At 37.6% G+C, this 23036-nt stretch overlaps 2 protein-coding genes across 3 annotated transcripts in view; one reads left to right on the forward strand and one right to left on the reverse strand.

Annotated features, from left to right (window-relative positions):
- Nucleotides 1-9931, forward strand: part of LOC149814247 (putative sugar phosphate/phosphate translocator At1g06470) — a 76480-nt gene extending 66549 nt beyond the window's left edge. The window contains exons 10-12 of the mRNA XM_089989359.1: nucleotides 1004-1098; nucleotides 1447-1609; nucleotides 9446-9931. Of these exons, the coding sequence (XP_089845485.1) occupies nucleotides 1004-1098; nucleotides 1447-1570 (219 nt within the window). The 3' untranslated portion in view covers nucleotides 1571-1609; nucleotides 9446-9931. The remainder of the gene's footprint in view (nucleotides 1-1003; nucleotides 1099-1446; nucleotides 1610-9445) is intronic.
- A 1524-nt stretch (nucleotides 9932-11455) lies between these two features.
- LOC149814248 (protein HIGH CHLOROPHYLL FLUORESCENCE PHENOTYPE 173, chloroplastic-like) lies at nucleotides 11456-23036 on the reverse strand. Of its 2 annotated transcripts, XM_089989360.1 has the most exons (16): nucleotides 22926-23036; nucleotides 21606-21842; nucleotides 21344-21505; nucleotides 21192-21242; nucleotides 19900-20034; nucleotides 19646-19669; nucleotides 19387-19498; nucleotides 18866-18991; nucleotides 18674-18723; nucleotides 17726-17884; nucleotides 17548-17643; nucleotides 17352-17467; nucleotides 17122-17245; nucleotides 16597-16710; nucleotides 15561-15641; nucleotides 11456-11889 (listed from the first exon to the last, which is right to left on the reverse strand). In XM_089989360.1, the coding sequence occupies exons 1-16, from the start codon at nucleotides 22950-22952 to the stop codon at nucleotides 11746-11748; spliced, it is 1758 nt and encodes a 585-aa protein (XP_089845486.1). In that variant the 5' UTR covers nucleotides 22953-23036; the 3' UTR covers nucleotides 11456-11745. The 2 variants fall into 2 exon arrangements, with proteins under 2 accessions (XP_089845486.1, XP_089845487.1); XM_089989361.1 differs by lacking the exon at nucleotides 16597-16710.

Genomic DNA, 23036 nt, shown 5'->3' on the forward strand with positions numbered 1-23036 from the left:
TGTAAAGTTTCATATTTAGTGATACTTCAAAGATCAAGTTGAGGTGGTTATTAACACCTTTGACCAGTGGCTTCTTGTGACCCACCCATCATGGCCATACAACCTTTACGTTCCAAGACCTTATTTGCACTGCGAATAGGGGCTGTGGAAGGGGAGAGTTATCTGGCTGCTTCTTGGCCATGACCCCTTGCTTTTAGATACAATATACTTGATCTTCATTATCAAGTAGAAATTGGGGTTTGGTGGGATGAATTCACGACCCAACAATGGTTAATGTCATAGGACTTATATATATATATATATATATATATATATATATAAAGAGGAGAGAGAGAGAGACCCAGTAAATGGATGATTTGAGTTGACTCTAGTCGACCCATCAAGTGTTGAAACATTGTTCTATATTGGAGGAGGAAGCTTGCTTAAGTTTTGCCTTCTTGAGTACTTTGAACACTGGTAAATGTCTCTTAAGGGGAAAGATTCCATTTGATCCATTTTTGTTATAAAATAAGTCATCATATTAATATGAAATTTCTTTTATCCTTTTGTGATGATTAGCATCACAATTATTGCTGCTGTTATCATTGTTATACTGGCATTGGTTTTCAGGAAGAATTAATGAATTAGAGTTTCTATGTGCAACTTTTGCTGTGTTTGTGACATTGCAACATCTTCCAAACATTGCTGATTTTCTTTTCAAAGGAGTTTATTGCTTTTTAGGTGAACATCGCCTGCTGGGAACTTAAACTCCCTTGTGTATTCTTTTTACATAACATTTTGTAGATGCCACAGTTTGACCCTACCAGTTTCAGAGTGTAGCCTATTCTTCCTTTTTTTCTTGGTTTTTGAAGAAAAATAAGCTTTTCAGATTCCATAGCAGGATTCTCAGTAAAAAATATTCATCTCCCATATGAAAACTATGAGACAGAAGTTGGGTAAATTATATGTTGATATTTATCATGAAAATTTTGTTCACATGAATCTAATGTATTTGCTTGCCCAGGTTGCTGTGTTTTACTTCCATGACAAGTTCACACCGCTTAAAGGACTGGGTCTGTTGACTATCATGGTTGGTGTCAGCTTATTTAACTGGTACAAGTAAGTGACACTTTTTATTGAATGCAACTCATTTATAGTGCTGTATTAATATTTACCTAAACTTCTTGTTCTTTTGATGACTTATTCAAGTTAATTGCTTATCGTAACAGTTCAAAATTAAAATAAGCTGTTTATATTAAAGATAACTAGAGGAAATATTTTAACCCTTTAAGAATTTTGCAAGTTGGATCAATGTAAAAGCTCTAAATTATGAAGACTGTGTTTGAAAGAAACTGGCCAAGTTGTTCAAGGACATGGCTTTTCGGTGACTTCCACTAAACTTCATGAACACACATAAAAAAGTAAAAGGAAAATCAATTGCTGTGACTAATAGTCTTTTACCTTCAGGTATCAGAAGCTGCAGAAAGGCCAACTCAGTGGAAATAGAGAATCTATTCCGTCTCCACATGCCAATGACTCAGCAAAATATGTCATTCTTGATAATATGGATGATATGGACGAGGAAGCTTGAAAACTGGTATATTTTCAACAGATATGATAGAGTATTGAGGTAAACTTTATTTTTAGGTGCTTGGAATTTGGCATTTTTTGTGAATTTGATTAATCTGTCTTTTGGTATCAAGACTACAAAGACAACAGATTGATTTGAAGTCTTCCATTACTGTTTAGGAGAATGCTTTCTATGACTAAATTTCCTCTCTCTCTCTCTCAGTAGGTGCTTCCGAGCTTCTGATTCACTTTAAGCAAAAGGTCATTATGGAGGCCTGTGACTGTGAGGGGCGCCCCATTCATGGGTAGAAAATCATTTCTAGTTGATGCAAATTTAGCATATTGTCATATTGCTCGATGTAGAAACCCATTACCAGGATAGTGACCTATTATTGGCAATAGTCATAGAAAGCCTAAAGTTGAATGGAATTCATTGAACTCAGGAAATTGAAATGTAGGGGTTTTCCATGAAGATTGAATAACTCAAGATGGGGGGCATGCCACTAGCTGAAATAAAGTGATAGAAGCACAAACTTGATTTTGGTAGGATATTTAGGCCTCGATTGCAATCTGGAAAAACAATTGAAAGAAAAAAAAAGTGGGGTAAAATTTTTATGGGGAAAATAGTCTGATGTCCTTGCATCTTACTTTTTTTTCCCAATTAAAACAAACCAAAACTGATAAAAATAGTCAGGTTAAATTTTTTCCATGTTTGCTAGAAACATGGAAAAATGGTGGGTCCCACCTGTTTTGGAAGAAGTTTCCTTCCAAAACTTTTACCTGTAATCAATGGGGCCTTAACAAAAAGAGTGTTGAAAAGGTTAATGTAGGGAAGCCTTGAGTTAAAATTTGTCAAGGTAAGTGGCTTATAAAGGCAGCATAGAAATAAAAAGATGTGAAAATAGACAAAACATGCAGCTTGTATTTTAAGACTTAAAAATTTCTTTGGGGTCTATTTTGAAAAGGGCTGATTAATGATATCTCAAGAAGCAATAGTGTCCTGAAAAGAAGAGAAGGTTTACTCGGCTGGGGAATCTTGACAGTAATATATTGGCCTGATACAATACTGTGCATCTACGATGGCTTGAAGAGCATGCTATCCTTAAGGCAACTCAGCAATGTATCTCTGCATGCCTTGCATGATCATGAAGATAACATCCCATTATTGACCACTTATAGCAGGACTGAAGCAGGTCACTTCATATCACCATAAAAGGTTAGGGGTTGGCAAGGATCAGGTGGCTTGGTATGGGCTGGGCTGGGATTTTTCACCCTAGGCTAAAATTCAGTGGGTTTAACACAGGTCGGCCCGACCCAGCCCGATACACATACACACACATATAAATATCTAATATAATAATATATAAATATACAACTATATATTCTCACAGGCCAGCCTGACCCAATTAGGTCCATGGGCCTAATGGGCGGGCCATGGCCAGTTGAACTGAGCCTAGGCCCAGCTCGTCAATTTGTCAGGCTGGGCTGCCCATCCAAAATATGGGATGGGCCTGGCCTGCTCGTTGCCAAGCCCTATAACAGGTGATGGTGCCTTTCTAACCTTCATCCTATGCAAAGATGATGATTAGAACTGGCAAGAGAGACCATACCTGATACCCCTGGATTTAGAAGATATGTAAATTGCCGTTCAGGGTTATGGATGCTGTTGAGACTAATTGTCCTATTGAGGTTTTAAGCTTAAGCTTTCTTAAAAAGTAGGTTATTTGATATTTCATAATTAAGGAGGGACTTGTATGTAAATTTTTTATTGGCTTCTCTCTATTTAACTTAGAAGAGATTAGCCCTAATTAAGATTAACAAGTTCTCTCTCAGCCGACCTCTCTCTCTCTCTCTCTTATGCCTCGGTTCTGGTGCACCTCATTCAAGTCTCCACATGGTATCAGAGCAGTGGATCTCGGGAGCCTGAGAGCGTGATCGATCTACACCAAATCGTAAACAGGTGTGGTTACCTGAGAGCGTGATCGATCTACACCAAATCGTAAACAGGTGTGGTTATTTTTTTTATCTAATTGCATAGATCTGATCACAGATCTGATGTCTGACTAATGTCATGACACATCTACAGATCACGGTGATAGCGTGACAACTGGATCGATTGCAACAAAGTTGGGTGTTACGGCAGAGTTGCATTCCTTTGTTGTCTTGCCGTAAAACATATTTCGTGGGAGCAGTTGTTGATAATATTTTTATCTGTGTCGTGAAAGCAGTTGGTGTGATTTCTGTGCCGTTGAAGCAACATGTTGATAAGTTTTTTTTTTTATTTCTGTGTCGTGGAAGCAACATGTGTGATTTCTGTTTCGTGGAAGTAGTTTTTTTTTAGCTGTCGTGGGATTTATGTGTCGAGTGCAATTGCTAAAATCAGACCATGAACAAGATGTCGTGTTTGACGTTGTTTTGGCTTTCTCAGATCTCTGTGTCTGATTTGATTTTTCCATTGTTTCTGATGTGGGTTGAATAGTCATGTGTGGTCATGGAATTGGCTGACGCGTGATCGTGAAACACGCTGTTCTCTGTGTCAGCTGTCGTGAATTTATTTCTGGTGTGGCAGCCTTGTGTAGTCGTGGACTTGGCTGACGTGTGATCATAAAACACGTTGTTCAAGAGAGTGAATCTGATATTTTTTTTTGCAGTTGTATTAGCATCAAATATCTCTCATATCCTGTTAGTACTATTCAGTATGGGTGAAGCTTCGAAATTTGATTCAAAAAATGAGGCTACTGGGGAGTATAAGGCTTTTGCAAATCCCTTCTCGTATTGTTCTTCTATGAGATTGAATGAAACTAACTATGTTAGTTGGTCCAGAACTTTTATGATGTCGGTATCTGGACATCGTAGAAAACATATTTTGTTGGAAACTGAACCAAATGAAAAGGTAGGAAAATACATTACTTGGGACGAAGATACTGACATCGTTATGTCATGGATCATGAATAGTATCGAACCTCATATTGCAAATTGTCTAATTTACTATAATACAAGAAAACAAATGTGGGACAATCTTCGAGATACGTACTCTCAAGAAACTAATGTGAGTCGTATCCTGCAAGTCGAACAGGAGATATATAATTTGCAGCAAGGAGATCAGACCTTGGCTCAGTATTATGCCTCTGTCAAAGCAGCGTTTGAAAGACTCAATGCCCACAGGCCTCTGTGCTGTTCGCAGCAAAAGGATCATCAAGAACAGACTATGGTAACTCGGTTTCTCACAGGTTTATCTTCAGAATTCTCTGTTGCAAAAGTACAAATGTTGACTGGATCAGATGTACCTACTCTTGCTGATGCATACAATCGTCTGAGTAGACTTGTGATTTCTCTTCCACAATCTCACCCTGTGTCTCAGTCATCTGCTCTAGCTGTCTCATCTGGTTATGGACGTGAAAATATTCAGAATATTAGAGGACGAGGTCGTGGAAGAGGTATTGGAGGCAGAGGCAAACTTCAATGTACCTTCTGTGGAAAATCTGGACATTTAGAAGATCGCTACTGGGATAAGCATGGCCGGCCAATCCCTTCTTCTTCAAGGCATAATGTTCTAAACGCTAATGTTACTACACTAGAGGTAGCAAATGCAAATGACAATACTTCTGCAAGTGATAATATCACCCTTAGTCGATCAGAATATGATGAGCTGATAGCTCTTCGTCCCTCAAGCTCCTCTTCTCCTGTAACTGGTGTGGCCTACTCAACAGGGAATCATCTTTATCTGAATGATAGTAAGTGGATTATTGACTCTGGTGCATCCAGACATTTGTGTGGGAATTCACTTTTCTTTTCAGATCTAAAGGATATTATTGTTCATCGAGGAGTCTCATTAGCGGATGGGAGTTCCTCGCCAGTTGTTGGTCAGGAAAATATTTCTATATCCTCCTCCTTGCAGTTGAAAAATGTTCTTCATGCTCCCTTATTTCCTCAAAGTTTACTCTCTGTTAGTTGTCTTATCAAAAAACTAAACTGTAGAGTGATATTTAACCCGATGGGTTGTCATTTTCAGGATTTGCTGACGGGGAAGAAGATTGGTGGAGGCTATGAAGAAAATGGAGTCTACTACCTACATCATCCAGTGGGCAATGTTTATGCTGCAGTAGAACACTCATCCAACCCTGTTCAGTGGCATCGTCATCTTGGTCATCCTTCATTGTCAAAGGTTCGTTATGTCTTCCCTCAAATTCCTTCTACTACATCATTTCAGTGTGAAGCATGTCAGTTGGGCAAGCATTATCGTAGTTCGTTCCCTTCTAGTCAGAGTCAGTCTAGTCATAAGGTTTTTGAACTTCTTCATGCAGATGTATGGGGTCCTAGTAAGATTCCTACCAGGACTCAGTGTCGTTATTATCTTGTTATTGTTGATGATTTCTCGAAGTTGTCATGGGTATTTTTAATAAAAGAAAGATTTGAAGTTTCAAGTATTATCAAATCCTTAATTCTTGAAATAAAAACTCAGTTTGAATCTGCTGTCAAGATTGTTCGCACTGATAATGCTCTTGAGTTCAAAACAAAAGCCTTATTGCAATTTTATCAAGACCATGGCATTCTACCCCAAACTACTTATGCTTATTCCTCTCAACAAAATGGTGTGGCTGAGCGAAAACACACTTGATGTCGCACGTACCCTTATGATTCAATCAAATGTTCCTGCGTTATATTGGGGTGATGCGGTTATCACTGCTTGTTATCTGATCAACCGCATGCCTTCATCTTCCGTGGGAGATCAAATTCCACTACATATCCTAAATCCAAATGCCCCACTCTTCTCCTTCTCACCTAAAATATTTGGATGCATTTGTTTTGTGCACAAACTTGGACCTGACCGTGATAAATTAGCTGCTTAAGCTACAAAATGCATGTTTATAGGTTATCCCAAAAATCAAAAGGGATATCAATGTTATGATCCAATTTCTCGGCGAGAGTATGTCAGTGCGGATGTATCTTTCTTGGAATCCATTCCATATTACTCTAGTACCGGTACTCAGATACAAGTTGATCCAGCTGAGTTTTTTCCACTTCCTGTACCTCCTTTTCCTTCGGAATCTGTACCCCCATTACCGAACCAAACTTTATCTTCTTCACAATTTTATAATCCTCCGTTGGTATGTGTGCATAGAACTCCACCCCCTCCAGTGCCTTCATCTTCTTCTTCTCCTGAGGTAAGTACTACTGACAACAGTGATCTTCATGATGATGATAACAGGCCAATCGCTCTACGGAAGGGGACACAACAATGTACCTTATATCCCATATCTCATTTTGTGTCCGATGCCAGAATTGGAAATCAGATGAAAGCTTTTATTTCAACCTTATCTGCTAAAACTATTCCTCTGAACTATCATCAGGCAGAGCTCGATAACAGGTAGAAGCTGGCTATGCAAGAAGAAATAGATGCCTTATTGTCTCAACATACATGGGATCTAGTTGATTGCCCAGTGGATGCTGACATTGTTGGATGCAAATGGGTATATACAATAAAATACAAATCAGATGGTTCTATTGAAAGGTACAAGGTCAGATTAGTAGCAAAAGGGTATACTCTTAGACTTATGGTATTGATTTCTTTGAAACTTTTTCTCCTGTTGCACGGATGGGTACCATTCGTCTTGTTCTCTCAGTAGTTGTTCACCATGGATGGAGTTTGTGTCAACTAGATGTGAAAAATATATTTCTATATGGGGATCTGACTGAGACAGTATACATGCAACAACCTCCTGGATTCGAGGTTGAGGGGGAGTGTCAGAAGGTATGTGGATTAAGAAAGGCGATATATGGTTTGAAACAAAGTCCGCGTGCATGGTTTCAAAAGTTGTTTAAAGTGATGTCAAGTTTTGGCTTTAATAGGTCGGCGACAGACCATACATTATTTATTAAGAAAACTAACTCAGGTATAATTGTTATGGTGGTATATGTGGATGACATCATTCTTACAGGAGATGATATGAAAGATATTGAAGCTACAAAGGCTCATCTTCAAAAACATTTTGTTACAAAAGACCTTAGTTCACTTATATATTTTCTGGGTATAGAAGTTGGTAGGAGCCGTGAAGGGATGGTTTTGTCTCAACAGAAGTATGTTCTTGACCTATTAAAAGAAACTGAAATGTTGGGAGTTAAACCAGCTAATATTCTCATGGACTATAAAGTTTAATTGTTTGAAGAAGGGTCAAAACCTGTTGATAGCAAAAGCTATCGCTCACTGGTAGGGAAGCTACTATATGTAACTGTGACCAGACCTGATATTGTTATAGCAGTAAGCAAAGTTAGCCAATTTATGGACAAACCAACTGAAGTACACTGGAATGCAGCAATAATGATTCTTAGGTACTTAAAATCTTCTCCTGGAAAAGGGTTATTTTTCAAGAAAGGTGGAACCCTGGAAATAGTGGCTTACTCTGATGCTGACTATGCAGGATCTGTAGTGGATAGAAAATCTACCACCGGATTTTGTGTGTTTATAGGAGATAACCTAATTTCATGGAGAAGTAAGAAGCAAAATGTGGTTGCTAGGTCGAGTGCAGAATCAGAATATAGGGCTATGGCCCAAACAACTGCTGAATTAATATGGGTTCGTACTGTACTAAATGATCTTCAGGTGAATATTTCCTCTCCCATGACAATGATGTGTGATAACAAGACAGCCACATATATAGCAAACAATCCTGTCTTTCATGAGAGGACAAAACATATTGAGGTTGATTGCCACTACGTAAGAGATATGGTTCAAGCTGGTCATATCACTACCAAATATCTAAAGTCGGAGGACCAAGTTGCAGATATGTTTACAAAGCCTCTTGCTAGACCAAATTTCTCAAAATGTTGTGACAAGCTGAGCGTGATTGATATCTATGCTCCAGCTTGAGGGGGAGTGTTGAGACTAATCGTCTTATTGAGGTTTTAAGCTTAAGCTTTCTTAAAAAGTAGGTTATTTGATATTTCATAATTAAGGAGGGACTTGTAGGTAATTTTTTTATTGGCTTCTCTCTATTTAACTTAGAGGAGATTAGCCCTAATTAAGATTAACGAGTTCTCTCTCAGCCGACCTCTCTCTCTTCTCTCTCTCTCTCTCTCTCTCACACTCTCTCCCTCTCTCTCCCTCTTCTTCTGCCTCGGTTCTGGTGCACCTCATTCAAGTCTCCACAGATGCTTTAGCCTTTTTTTGGAAGGCTATATTAAAAGGTCATACTATTGTTTCTGTAGAAAGATTCAGATGATCTATGTAAAACTTTCTGATTTCTAGCTTTTATTGCATCTATCGATGAATCAGAAACTAGTTTAAGAGACATGTTGTCATGTTAAATGACACGCTGAAAGGTGAGGGACAGCAGATTTTAGTTACAAATGAATGAATTAATGGAATAATAATTCTACCTTTGAATCAGGCAAGAAGGAGCTTTCAGTAGTGACAGTAAATACGAGTAAATGAAGGTACAAAATCCTATTGCAAGTCATTGAGAGATAGGGGGAGACTGCTGTTAGGGAAGTCATTACTATAGGGATTAGGGAATGAGCTGGAGTGTTACATAAGAAATGTGGGATTGGAACCTTTTCCAGCAATTGAGCATAATTAATGCATGTCCGATTTGAATACTTGATTTTATTTTCCAAAAAAGATGCTTAACATGGTACTGTTTACCTTTTCTTTGCCTGGGACACTCTACACTTGCTTCTCTTTTGTTTGTTACGATTTAATTATATGGACGGTGTGGTCTCTTTAGCTTTTTTTGGCTATTCCACATTATTTTGTTTATCTCTCTCTATTCAATTTTGATCAAATAATAGGATTTCCAATTTTCCAATTTGTCCCTTCTGAGATATGCTTAGTAAAATAAGCTATAATTACATTCATTGATCTCTATGTTTTACTACAGTTTTCTTCTCTTTCAAACAGACATTCAGCACAATGGATTATGGAGTTCCCCTTCTGTCTTCACTTGTGCCATTTCCATTGCAGTACAAGCTCTGGCAGTATCCACCTGTGCTTTGGTGTGCACTGCAGTGATCCCATGGATTTTTCAGCGAGCAGTCATTGTTGATTCTTGTAGAACTATCTAGTACTAGATGTTTGGGGAACACTAGGACGAGGTTGGAGTCTACCCACCTAAAGGTTGATAGGGTAGAGCATAATTTTGTTGTGGCCCCTACCATATGATATTTGCTGGCTCTAATGGTGTGCCATCAATGTAATTCTTTTTGTGACAACAGGGTGAAATATTAAAGCTCATTGAATCTACAAGTGCATTTGTTTAAGATTGTATTTTTAATTTGTGTTCTCCATTTTTTCATTGTTGAAATGTCCAACAAGCTAGATGTACAGGAAAATAACACTCCAAATTGAATGAAAGAAATTTGATATTTCCACATTTTGAAGATTGCTTGTTCTTTCTGAACTCATGAGCTACTATAAATTTTGACACTGGAAGCATACATTGATAAGCTTTGACCATAAGGATGGGTGCATGATTATTCGGGTCAAGGTCAAGGTCAAGGTCAAGGATCAGACTCAGTAGGTCCATAGTCTAAAATTGAGATGACTTGACAACTTGAGTCTTTGATTTTTAACTCCGATTAGCAACACTGATTAATTGGAGACTTTGTTTTGCCTATGCCCAATTGAGCAACCCAAGTTTTGACCATATCTTCCTGTCTTGCAAAAATTCGTGCATTAGATAGGTGATATTTTACTGTATAAATGTGCAAAAGGTAAAAGTGGGTATCGGGTCGGGTTCCCTATCCGAGATAGGCTTGGGCTGTCTACAGCAGCCCGAGTCTGATCAAACCTGGTCTGGGCACAGCCTGACCAGTAAACAGGCCGGGCTCAGGTAAGACCAAAATAAGATTTCAATGGAACCTAGCTTAGCCCGGGCCTGTTCACTAGTCGGGTTTAAAGGCCCTGACTTACCCACCTAGGCGGTGCCATCAATTCTAAATAAAGTCCAAAGTTTTTTTGTTTTTTGAAGGAACAAACAAAGTTCAAAGGTGGCAGCTTTGAACTGTACAAAAAATTGCATTTGCCTCTTAATAGCATCTTCACTCCTTCCTATGCATTTCTTTGATTCCCCTTGTCTTGTCAATATAGCCGATTGCTGATCTTGCACATCCTTTTGCTGAAGGGAGAAGGCTTTCACGGTGCTCAAAATGTTGGTGCCACTACTTGGATCTTTTTCAAGTACCAAATGATCGAACATGCAAAAAAGAAGCTAATTCTACAAGCAGTTAGGCAACTTGGGCTTTGGCAATCTCTTAGCGTTTTTGGTCATGTAAAACATTCAGATGTTAGCAACTTCTAAGTTTTCCAGATAGCATGGTCATCTTCATAATTCTCAATTATGGAGTCACCATATCACTAGGGTAGTAGGGTGTTTGGCTGAGCTCTAATGCAGCTTAGTCACTCTTTGGCCAAACAAGATCAAGTGAGTACCAATTACCAAATGAAGCAATTCTTAGCTTGGAGCCACCAAGTTTTAAATGTTGATATTGGTGGTGTTTGAATTGCTAACCTGGATCTTAAAATGTCACTAAAAGGGTTCAAAGTTCAAACCCAAAATAAGAAAGCAGTGTTACCAGATGCCTATGTAGTGTGATTATCAAGACTGAACAGTTGCAATACTTGGTCATCTCAAGTACTTGAGGATTGCATATCATCCCATGACATGGTAGAACTTGAAGTAACTCATAGTAGAAGCAAAATTGGAAGTCTGCACTTCATTATCTCAATTAGCTAGGGAGAGCAAAGTCAACAAAGGCAAGACAACCTATAGCCTTATCCATTTTGGCAGTTCCAAACAAATGAGAACATTGGACCAGCTCCAACCACAGTATTTAGTTGGCAGATCGACTCTATCTTTATGTTTATTAGAGACCAGACCAAGTCTGGGACCTGGACCTACTTGCTCAGACGTTTTACATAGAATAACAAACCATCTTTCAACAATTTTGACCAATGAGAAAACAAGGGTATTTTTGTGAGGGTGAAGAGCAATGAATTCAATCACCCAGACAGTCATGCCAATAAGCAAGTGAACATCTCAGTACCTTCACATCATATACACAAACTGGTCCTGTGGAATTAAGTATATACATGAATACATACATTATCATTACATCAACTGATAACATGAACAGCGTAATACAAGCAAAACCTGTTCAAGAAAATATACTCTCATTCACCATAATCGAGTCACACACAATTTATGCTGGCACGGGGGTCTCTAGTTGTTCTTTCCCTGTAATACCTTCCTTCAAATTCTTGAAGAAGACATCATAATCCTTCTCAGGAGGAGGGTTGTTTGGGTCCACAGTGAATGGTTCACTGAATGGAACAACACTTTTGACCTACAGTATGAAAGGAAGCAAATAATTAGCCCTTGATAGGGGAATTTTGCTTTAATTTTAAACTGACATTGGGTGCAGTCGTGTGAAATATCATAGTAAATGATTCTAAAGGAGCAGGAAAAACAGAAGTGAGTTCATATGTATCATGATAATAACGAAAGTAAAAAGACAGTCCCTATAAACAAGTGTGGTACTTCGATCAAAAAACTTGAATTGCATCAACATATGCAATAGTTCAACAGCAAAAATATAAAAGGCAAAACTTTGCCATGTACCCACCCAAATATAAATGCATGAAATAGCCACTTGAAGGCTTCATAGGGAAGACATTAGCTATAGAGGCTTATGTATTGCTGAGGTTAAAAAGTCTAAAAATATAAACTTCTTTTCCCAATAAAGATAATAATTAAGAAACAATGCATGTTATCATTGGCCAAAATGAGAATTTGTCCAAAAGGATCACAAAGGCATGCAGTGACACCAAGGACATGTTTCGGTCTATCAAAAAAGAACAAACTTGAGAAATTTAAGGTATCCAAATGTTTTTCTAAATAACCTAAGCAACTTGATCTAACATGAGAATAGCTTTACTGGAACCAGATAATGACATCACATTTGCATAATAAGGCTCAAAACTACTTAACTATCTGAACAGAAAAACAAAATCTACTCACTAAATTCATTGAAAGGAGCATCTTCTATTAATACTAATGTCCTATACCTTCAATAGAAATAACATCCAATCTAGAAGAAAAGAAAGATTAGAAAAGGCTATAGGATTTGATGGAAAAAATACAAACATTGCTCTGAAAAAAATTATAATTAGTTAAAGTTTAAATCTTATGAAGTTCTAGACAAACAATTGAAAATCCGGAATGAATAACCAAACCTCCAAGAATGTGAACAAAATCTAAGCTACTTGTTAGGTTGTGGTGCCCCATATCATGATGATCTTTTTGTTGATAATGATAGCTGTGCTGTTGAAGTGTCACATGAAGAGGATCATGTCAATCATTTTGTCATAATGGTGCATAATGGTGATTATGTAATGGAAGCATTGAGAGAGAGAGTGCCAAATGTCAAACCCGACCTCAAGGAGAGACGGTTCTGCAGATCGGCCATGGTATGGCCTGAGCGTGAATCCCAAGGGAGGGCGACGGCCATAGGCGGAGCTGGGGGGGGGGGGGGGGGGGCAGAACTGGGCTGTAGCCTAGTCCTGCATTCCGGCCCAGTTAATTTTTTTTTTTTAAAAGCCCAATCCTAGCCCAGCCCTGATTCCATATGAAATAGATTTTTATCCATTTTTGTAGCCCAGCCCTGACTGCAGCAAATAGTTTGATTTGTCCATATGAAATAGATTTTTATTAATGATTGTAGCCATTTTTTATTTTATCTCAAAAAAAAAATTGGGGGAGCGCTGCCCCCGAACCCCAGACTATCACACAAAATAATTTTTTTGCTACACCCCTGTTTGCCCCCCCCCCCCCCCCTCACATGAATCCTAGCTACGCCCTTGGCGACGGCAGTGAGGAGGGAGAAAAACATTCCCTCCTAGGCTGGCGTCCTGTGTAGGGAAAGAAGAGCAAGAGGAGGGAGAAACACACTCCCTCAAGATTGAAAACCTTGAACAAGAACGAAGAGAGGAGAATAATCTCAATCAAACTTCATTCATAATTAACCAAGAATAATAACACTTATTTATAGAGACTACCAAAGAGTCCTAAAAGAAATAAGAGTCCAAGAAAGGGAGGGGCATCCTCCAATTCTTGTCAGACTAGGTCTCTTGGGTGGATGTGGATCCTAGACCATCTTGAATGGGTTTGGGGTGGCAGTTCGTAACACCAATTGTCCATTGCATTCAGTAAAATCATAAAGAGTAAATTGTCTGGAATTCAACCTAATCCACTACTATCTGTTATCAGAAAGGAACACTTCTAGAAATACTTACTACCATTGTATTGATTTTTATAGATTGAAGTTAGAAAATTTCCTTGATAGGTTTCTTATGTAGCATAATGTCTCATGTTCTATGTCACATGGGTGCAGGTGCGGGGATTCGGCACTTCCAAAAAACCCGGGTGCGGGGGTGTGGCAGGGGCAAAAATGTATATATATATATATATATATATATATATATATATATATATATATATATATATAGAGAGAGAGAGAGAGAGAGAGAGAGAGAGAGAGAAGGGGGTCCGAGGGTTCCCCCAGTGCGGGTCGGGGGTCCAGTTTTTTTTTGCTAGTGTGTTTGTTTGAAGACTTGTTACCCACGCTCTGCTTGTTGTGTACTTTGGCACAACGGGACAAAATTGATGAACCAAAAGGATTGGCAATCTGATCGACTCAACCTGCTGCGTTCTGCTGACTGTCATGATTCAATCATGTCTGAAACTCCCTGGTCTTCACGAAAAAAATATAAGCGAAAGGTTTGATGTGGTTTGTTGGAGAGAGAGTCTTCACGAGGCCTACGACTCCACTGCCACGCCACTGCCTAGGGTTCTTCAAATTTCATTTTATATACAGTTGCACACAGATGACAGCTAAAAGAAATTTATTGGATTTGACATGTGGAAAAGAGAGGTCTACACAAGGCTACGGCTAGTGCACCCATCTCGTCAGGAGAAAAGTGAATACTAATAACCACCAAGGCTACCACCACCATTATCATTTATTATGGAGAGAGAAAATCCTTGACGAAGAAGGATCTGGATGGTTGAAGGATAAAGACTTCAAAAGGCTCTTGAATTTTGGTTTTAATTTTTGAGGAAGATGGATCATCATTTCCAAGTTAACAGTATGTTTTCCAACGCTGCGAATTAATTTTTTGGAGGCAGGAATAGCATGGGATGCCAACAAAGCTCATCAGATGTTGTGGACACAAGTGCCCCTTTATAAAACAAGAGCAACAGCAGCAAGCAGCTGTCATCATATTTTTTTTTAAAATTCCGCAGCCCATTTCGTAGGGCAAATTTAAAAAAATAAAAATAAAAAATGGACCGAAATGACCCTGGGTGCGGTCAACGCACCCAGGATTGGGTTGACCGCACCCAGTGCCGCATCCGCACCCGCGTCAAGTGGCGTCGACGCGGGTGCGGCACCCTGCTAGCCGAATCCCTGTGACATAGCTCATGTTCTATAAAAACTTCATTTTTCATATCAGTTAACTAATACACTTTTTGGAAAGAAATGAAGTCTTATATAACTCACTTTTGACAAGAAGAAACAGTTTAAGATACAGACTGCCTATTGAAATTTTTACGTGATACATATTCACTTTTTGTTTATAATTCTTTCTTAACATATTCTTTCAAAAGCTTCATTTGCCACATCAGCTAATGATAAATGAAAACATCCAACCAGTATTGGCTTCTATTCAAAATAATACAGTCCCATCTTATTGCAAGCAATTTAAGCACTAACATTTCTGTATCCTTTTTATTACTTCAACTTGATAGCAATTCAACATTTTTAATAAAAGACTATAAATGGTACTTCTTTGTAAAGTCCCAAATGATCCAGTATTGGGTTTGTACTTAAGCTTGTATAGCTATTTGACTAAAATGATTTAAACAACTAAAAGACATACTAATAAAATTTAGTGAGAAAATAAGGGGGAAAAACAGGGAATATTTTCTCATGCCTAAATAGACAAGATAAACTAAAACCTCAAACGTCTTATCAAGTGCATTTGGGCTTTCCAGAGCAGCAACACACAAAAGAGCAATCTCTTCTCTTGATATCTTTCCCTGCATTTTTCACAAACTTTCTTGTCAGAAACCCAAATGATTGCTTCAAATGTTTTACAATGAGGTGTGTCACAAAACCCGAGACACAACCAAAAAGACAAACAAAAAAGGAACTAAAACACAAACATAATTTATTTAACAAAAAAAGGAAATAACATATTTATACATTCACTAGAACACCAAGAAATAAAATAAATAATTTTATTAATAACAAAATAAACAAAAATTATAAATGAACATCATTACAAAACACTCAAGCACACACTATATGTACATCTATCCTCTGTCACCTATACAACAAAAGGATGAGTAATATATAGAGGAAGACATAACGGCTAGTTTGATTAACTCGCCATTAGAGCTAGTCCTAACAACTAGTTTGACTAGTCAGACTTGTTAGAGAAAATCCCAACAACTAGTTTGATTACTCAAACTAGCCATTAAAACAAATCCTAACGACTAGTTTGACTAGTTAAACTAGACGTTACAAGCCCCAACACAACTAGTTGGTCATTAAAAAAAAATAAAAAAAACAAAAATAAAATATTTAGTCAATTTAATAATGATAAAAAAACGTAATCTAACCTAAAGTATACCATAAGTATACATAGAGTATACCTATCCTAAAAAGCATAAAAGGTATGCCTAAAGTATACCTTGAATACAAGTCAAATTAAATATACAAGAATACACATCAAAAGAAAGAAAGAAAGAAAATACCTAGAATACACTTAGGTATACTTTGGTATATACAAGAAAAATACAACATAGGAAAATGCTACATATATCTTAACAGTGAGATGATTAAAGTTTACAACTCCTTTAACATATTTTTCTACATGCATTTGAGATCATTCAGAAAGGCCAAGACCTCTGTTAAAGCCAATTTTGTACATAGAACAAAGAACTAAAGAATTGTCACATATTCGTAAACAGAGAAAAGTAACTGAGGTACCATTATGTTGTCACCCTGGTCAAAAATAAGATCAGCACCAGCAGGCTCTTCGGTTAGTGCACAAGGCCTTATAATTGTGTATGGAATACCACTCTCTCGTATCAAATCCTCCCCCTAATTTGAAATAAAACAACACAGCTAAGGCTTCAATTGTCTATGCCATTTAGAAAGGTTACTTCACATGTCCTAGTTGTAAAACTAGACACTGTATTGCTTCATTGACATACAATCCAATATTAACTGCGGTAATTTAAAAAAAAATCAGAAGTACAAAGTCATGTTCTTAAAATGAAGCATCACAATCAATGAGCTGAAGACTTTTAAAAGAAAACTTCCTACTCAATAATGAAATGCACAGAAAATTTAACTTTATATTAATGTTGAAAGCAACCAACTACCAGAAACACAGATACAAATCATGCATATGCTCTTTTGAATCTAGTGTTTTCTCTAATTACAATGTCATACATATTTCTTTTCCTTCATTAATGTGTATATCAAACTGAGTCATGCAGCGGAATATACCTTCAACTTAAATGTGAGAATATAACCCAGCTCCTTATTCAAGCGCACGGCAGGAGGCTGTTTGCTTAAATCAAGCCCAGGCCTGTCAGGCCGAGTAACTCCAGCAGAACTCACATGAATAAACCTACAAAACAAAATTAGAGAAAAAATTTTGAACATAGAATCATCTTGATATATTCTTATATTGGAACTTGAAAGGTATGTATGATTGAGCACAGTGACAACAATACCTTGGCATGATAGGATCCTGAATATATGCCCGTATACTTGAAATTGGAAGCTGGAATTCGCCTTCCTCAAATGTTGGGTTTAGTATTCCATCATATTCAAACTTGCTGTACATAAGCTGCAGAAAAGTTCAAACAGATTTCACATGAGCAAATGGAACTTCAGAAGGGAAAAGAATGCAGTATGGAATATAACTACCTGCAGAGATACAACTTTACTTGGATCAAATGGTGGAGCATCTTTTACAGTCCGTGCACGAAATATAGATCTTAAAGAAGAAAACTGGACTTGGACCTGAATTATTCAAGTTTTGAATGGATAGAAAATTAGAGGACAACAGTGAAGTGATAAAAGACAACCTTGTTGCTGTACTTACACTCTGCCATTGTCCTTTTACAGTGTCAAAACTTGCAGTATATCCCACTGTATCCCAGTCAGAACTAGTTCGCAGAATAAGTTTATAACGATGACCGTCACCTTTAATTTGGAGTTCCAGGCCATCATAGGGAGAAAGATCAACAGGCACAGAGAAGTTCTGAAAAGAGCGCAGACAATACCTCATCTATGATTATATGGATAGGAATATATCATGAACAAGTGAAAGTAATTCTCACATGCATAAATGTATCAAACACAATGTTCAAAAAGTAAGAAAGGGCCCTTTGTAATTTTAATTTGAAAAGGTACAACCACAAGCTTATTTCAGTCTGAACTCTGAAAGCATACTCCAACATAAACTACAATAGCCAGTGCTTATGGAAGCTCTGGAACTCTATGTCTCTAATATTTGGAAGCAAGTTTAAATTTTTTGTTCAACAGAATGTGAGAAGTGCCATGAGATATACTTCTCACTTTACCGGTATGAGTCCAGCATAAGCATATAAAACAATGCAATCATAAAGTTCCATAAGGTATACTTCTCACTTTACCTTGAAATGCAGCATGTAGAAGCAGAAAAAGAGTGAGGTATATCACTTCTTTAATTCATTTTATTTTCATGGCAAAGCGAGGGCAAAATTTTCTGAATTTCAAGATAGAAATATTGGATGCAGAACAACTAAGCATATCTTGATGACTTTCATGAAAGACAAAATGACTGAGCCAGAAAAACAGTGCATTAAATTTGCTTTCCAGAAACCCACATCTACACTCCATTAGACTGGTAAACACTTTATGGAGAACAAATTGGACAGGTAACAGCATGAGTCAACAGAAGGACTGATGAGAAACAAAAAAGGAAACATGTAAGATTCAAATAAAATGAGACTGCTTGTATTAAAGCGGACCTTTTCTCATGAAATATAAGGGAAATATGAAGATTTACCTTTGTTCTGATACTAGTAAAACCACCATTGTTAGCAGTGAAAACACGTCCTGATGGACAGAAACAGAAGCATGTCATGGACAAAAGAATATAAGACTACTAGTAATAGATAGGAACTCAGCATAACTGCTCAGGGTTCAGTACAGAGTTGTATTGGAGTTCTTAACAATGAAAAAGATAAAGCTTACAGACCTTTAAAAATCCCAGTTGCTCCACCAAATTCACCACCACGTAGATCTACCTGAAATGTACTTTCACTTACACCTCCCATGACAACATCATCTAGAGCACCCCATTCAAGCCCTCCAGAAATGCCATCTGAACATCGAAATCAAAGATCAATAAACCAAAATAAGATGAGCCACTCCAGAGTGCATAGGAGCCTAGCTATGCTATGCAGAAGCAGGACAGGTTGAGATGAGACAAGGTCCAATTTTAGCCAGTATAAGACATTGGTGATTCATGAAATGGTCATCAGATATTAACCCTTTTTCTCACAACTTGTGATGTGTAACAATGCATGGATTTGTTGAAACATCAAGGAATATTCAACCCTTGGACTGCAAAATCGTTCTTTCACTAATCTGGACATTATGAATGTCAGCCCAGTCATATCCATGATCAACCAATGAATTAGGCTTGCCAATCTTATTCATGCCTTCATTGCTCTGTAGTCTGTATACATATACATATTATGTAGTTATAGCTGTTACCTTCAAATCCAAATATAACTTTTCCATTCCGAAGTCCAATACTGTCCTTCACCAAATTGATCAAATTTCTCATGCCAATGTACTCTACCATTTCAGGAGGGGCACCTTTGATCTAATTTTATAGTAGAAAGAAACATGTCAATAAGGCAGCAGATGGAAAAAAGTATATAAATAAAATTATGATGAGCCAAGAAAATAAAAGAAAGCTAAATATTGAACATGATTCTTGACACATTTTATGAGCAATGCTTCATCTCACCTCTGGCTCAAAGAACTTGATTCCCTGCCAATAAAATGCAATGTAAAATTATCAGGCAAAAGATGGGGAAGCCCCTTAGGAAAAGATCATGCAGATAGCAGTTACAGACTTATAGGTACAATATAACATTTCTGATAGAGCTTATTGTATTCAGGAGATATGTTAATACAGAGGAAAAGGATGGAACACAATCAGTATTTTCTTCTTCTAGTCTGTGAAAGGCTAGTTGTACAGAACATGAGCTAATAACGTACTTGACTGTATTTTGCCCTGTCAGGAGTATCCCCTTCCTTTGGACCAACAATGACAGAGACTGCACTTATGATTTTCTTCACACCCTTGAAATATTCTGGAGAAAGTGTCTCTGCCCTTGTAACATCTCCAACAACCTAAAAAAAAATTGAATAACATGTGTTGCAAAAGAAAAAATAAAAACACGTGAATATTCTATCATCCCATGTCATTCCTTTCATGCAAAATCAACCATTAATATGACACACACACACACACACACACATGGAGATTATATTTTTTCTTCCATACATGTAGCCCAAAATGCTTTCTTTAAAAAGAATATAGCAATGAAGCCACCCATGTCCATAACTTAGGTGTTCGGGAACGATCCAACACACTATCGATAGATTGAAGAAACAGACGAGAAGAAGAGAAAAAAAAATCACACATGGAACAGGGATTTTACGTGGTTCGGCAAGAGTTTCCTATGTCCACAGCCGTACTGAGATTCTTTATTCAGATTGAGAAAAACCACACGTTACAAAAGGCAGATTGCCTCCTTTAAATAAAAGGAGTCTAGACCTATTTAGAGTAAAACTCTTTAGGATAATTTTTCTGGTAAAATTACAGAACTACCATTCAAAAATTTCACCTCCGGAACTAACGCTCCCGAGCCCCCACCTTACAGGCAGGGGGCGCGACCCCCTTCCCTACAACTCCCCGTCAACTTACAGAAAAGTTGGATCTGCGAAAATTAGGGATTTATATCAGGCTCCACACTCCTCCAACACCAAGACGATACTCTAATCAAGTTCAACCTAGCTATCTACAACAATTAATATGAGATAAGCATGGAAATCAAGATATCATATTATAGGGGCAATATAAAAAGAGCATATGAACAATGCAGCATAAAAACAAAGAAAATGTTTGCAATAAGCAACAAAAAAAGACATCATATTACAGGGACAATATAAAAACAGCATACAGACAATGCTGTGTAAAGATTAACCATATGTTTGCAGATTTTGTTAACCACCTCCAAATATGAGGTTCTGAGTAAGCATACATGGTGTGCATCTGCTAGACATAGATATATTGCAAGGCCTTTAGCAAGTTTTTTATGATCATTGATTATTCCTGAACAGTATAACACAAACACAAGTTGTTTGATGCTTGCGTCAATGTTACAGTTTCAGAAGAAAAAGCACTTCCTGTAAATTTTCTGATGGGAAAATTTTGGGAAATTCATTTTGTCATGCTCCAACTCCATGATTTTATCAGTATGATTATTATGCAAACACTTACTTACCATGTCAACATCTGGTCCAAACATAGCCCGTGCTTTATCTGGATTTCTGGCCTGGCCAACATTAGAACAGACACAGGAAATAAGAACCTGTACCCATGAAAGATGATTCTTACACAATAAAAAGCACATTTTAGAACAGAAGAAAAAATTACCAGTATGCGGACTGGTAGACCTCTCCCACGTAAAATGTCAACTACTCTTCTTCCAACACCACCAGTGGCTCCTGATACTAGGATAATGCCATGCTTGTCCATTTTCTTGACTGGTTCACTTGATGTTGAGCTTGAAAGTTTCTCCAGAAGAAACTCAAAGAACTATGTATGCACACAAGTAATGCAAAGGACTCACCAAGATAATCTAATATTGTTTAAAAATGTGAATAATAGGAATACCATTGTAGTCAAGATACCTTACCTTAAAAGGAGATGGAGGCCCGTTGAAGAAGTACAGAGTCTTCAAAAATCTACCAAAATCCCAAGCCTGTCTGTCAGCTTGAGCAAAAACAGTACTACAAGAACGTTTTGATGTGAGTGGCAACAACCATGGATAAGATGGATGCAGTCTGTCATTCAGATGAATGGACTGCTTAAAATGGGAGACCAGCAACCTCTTCTCATTATGCTTCCTACCAACAGAATATAAAGAACAACCCTGCAGTCGCCACGAGAACATTAAATGAAACATTCTGCAGCATGCAATATGGAATCTGCAAAATTACATGGTAAATAGTGTTTTGCAGCATGTAATGTAATAGCTGGATCAGCAGTCACACCATCTTAACCGACTGGTCTAGGTTACACATCCACTGAGAGCAATGCCCAAGCATATCGAGGGCAGTTTCCAAATTTCCTTCCAAAACTAGATTTTAGCCAATGATTTCCGAAACATAGAAATGAACACATCGCAAATTCAACCTCGGTAAGTATGCAATGCTTAGCATCAACCATATGTTTCATAAGAAAAAATATGCTGTAACGTTTATTTTTTTGGTCATTTCAGAATATGCAGTATATGCAGCATATACAATCTACAAAACCAACAAATTAGCTAAGTCAAGGACTGTCTAAACACTGTTAAATCCAACATAAACAAGACTTGCCATTGAGATGCGCCCCACTCAACCATACTATTTCTGAAGTTTCACCACCATGCTACTTTTAAACCTCAAATTTCTACAAGAATGATACATGGAAATGGATTCTTTCCCATATTCCAAAAACCTCCATTGACCTTTCTTTTCACCTTTTTCACTTTTCAAAAGTTGGCCCCAATTCTATTCCATCTACTGACACATGATACAGATCAACTCTCACCAGATTAACACTTAAGAGGCACAATGCACTGAATTCTTCTCACAAACTTAGTTTTGATTAGATGGATCAGTATATAAGTGTCATATGTTGCGTACAAAGAGCAGTGGCAATTCTCATCACCATTAAACTGAACAAAGACGGGGTGTAAAATCTTCTGACTAATCGGCAACTGCCCAAGAAAAATATCTATCTATGAAAACGTATAAATACAATCTTCAGTTAAGAAACTAAAAACATGGTAATCGATGGTTTCCCAGACCATCTTGATCTACATACTTTTCTCCAACTTCACATCCCCATAGTGACTCTTCTCAGGAAGAGAGAGAGAGAGAGAGAGAGAGAGAGAGAGAGAGAGAGAGAGAGAGAGAGAGAGAGAGAGACTATGATCTTGATCTTTCAATAACAATCTGAAGAAAATTACCTGTAAATTAAGAACGCAAGAATCCATAGTGTGTGGAGATCGAGTAGAAGATATGAGAGAGACGATTTAAGAAGAGGGTGGCGTTTATTCACTCTAGAGAGAGAGAGAGAG

This window comes from Nuphar pumila, chromosome 15 (assembly GCF_984573655.1).
Source record: "Nuphar pumila chromosome 15, dmNupPumi1.hap1.1, whole genome shotgun sequence".
Classification (NCBI taxonomy): domain Eukaryota; kingdom Viridiplantae; phylum Streptophyta; class Magnoliopsida; order Nymphaeales; family Nymphaeaceae; genus Nuphar; species Nuphar pumila.

What these genes read in the sequence shown, in the direction of transcription:
- LOC149814248 (XM_089989360.1), bottom strand. Translation starts at nt 22,952, where the DNA reads ATGGATTCTTGCGTTCTTAATTTACAG. An exon ending in GGCCTCCATCTCCTTTTAAG is followed by an intron (nt 21,506 to 21,605) that starts GTAAGGTATCTT and finishes GTGCATACATAG; the next exon opens with TTCTTTGAGTTTCTTCTGGA. An exon ending in ACAGGGCAAAATACAGTCAA is followed by an intron (nt 19,670 to 19,899) that starts GTACGTTATTAG and finishes TTTTATTGGCAG; the next exon opens with GGAATCAAGTTCTTTGAGCC.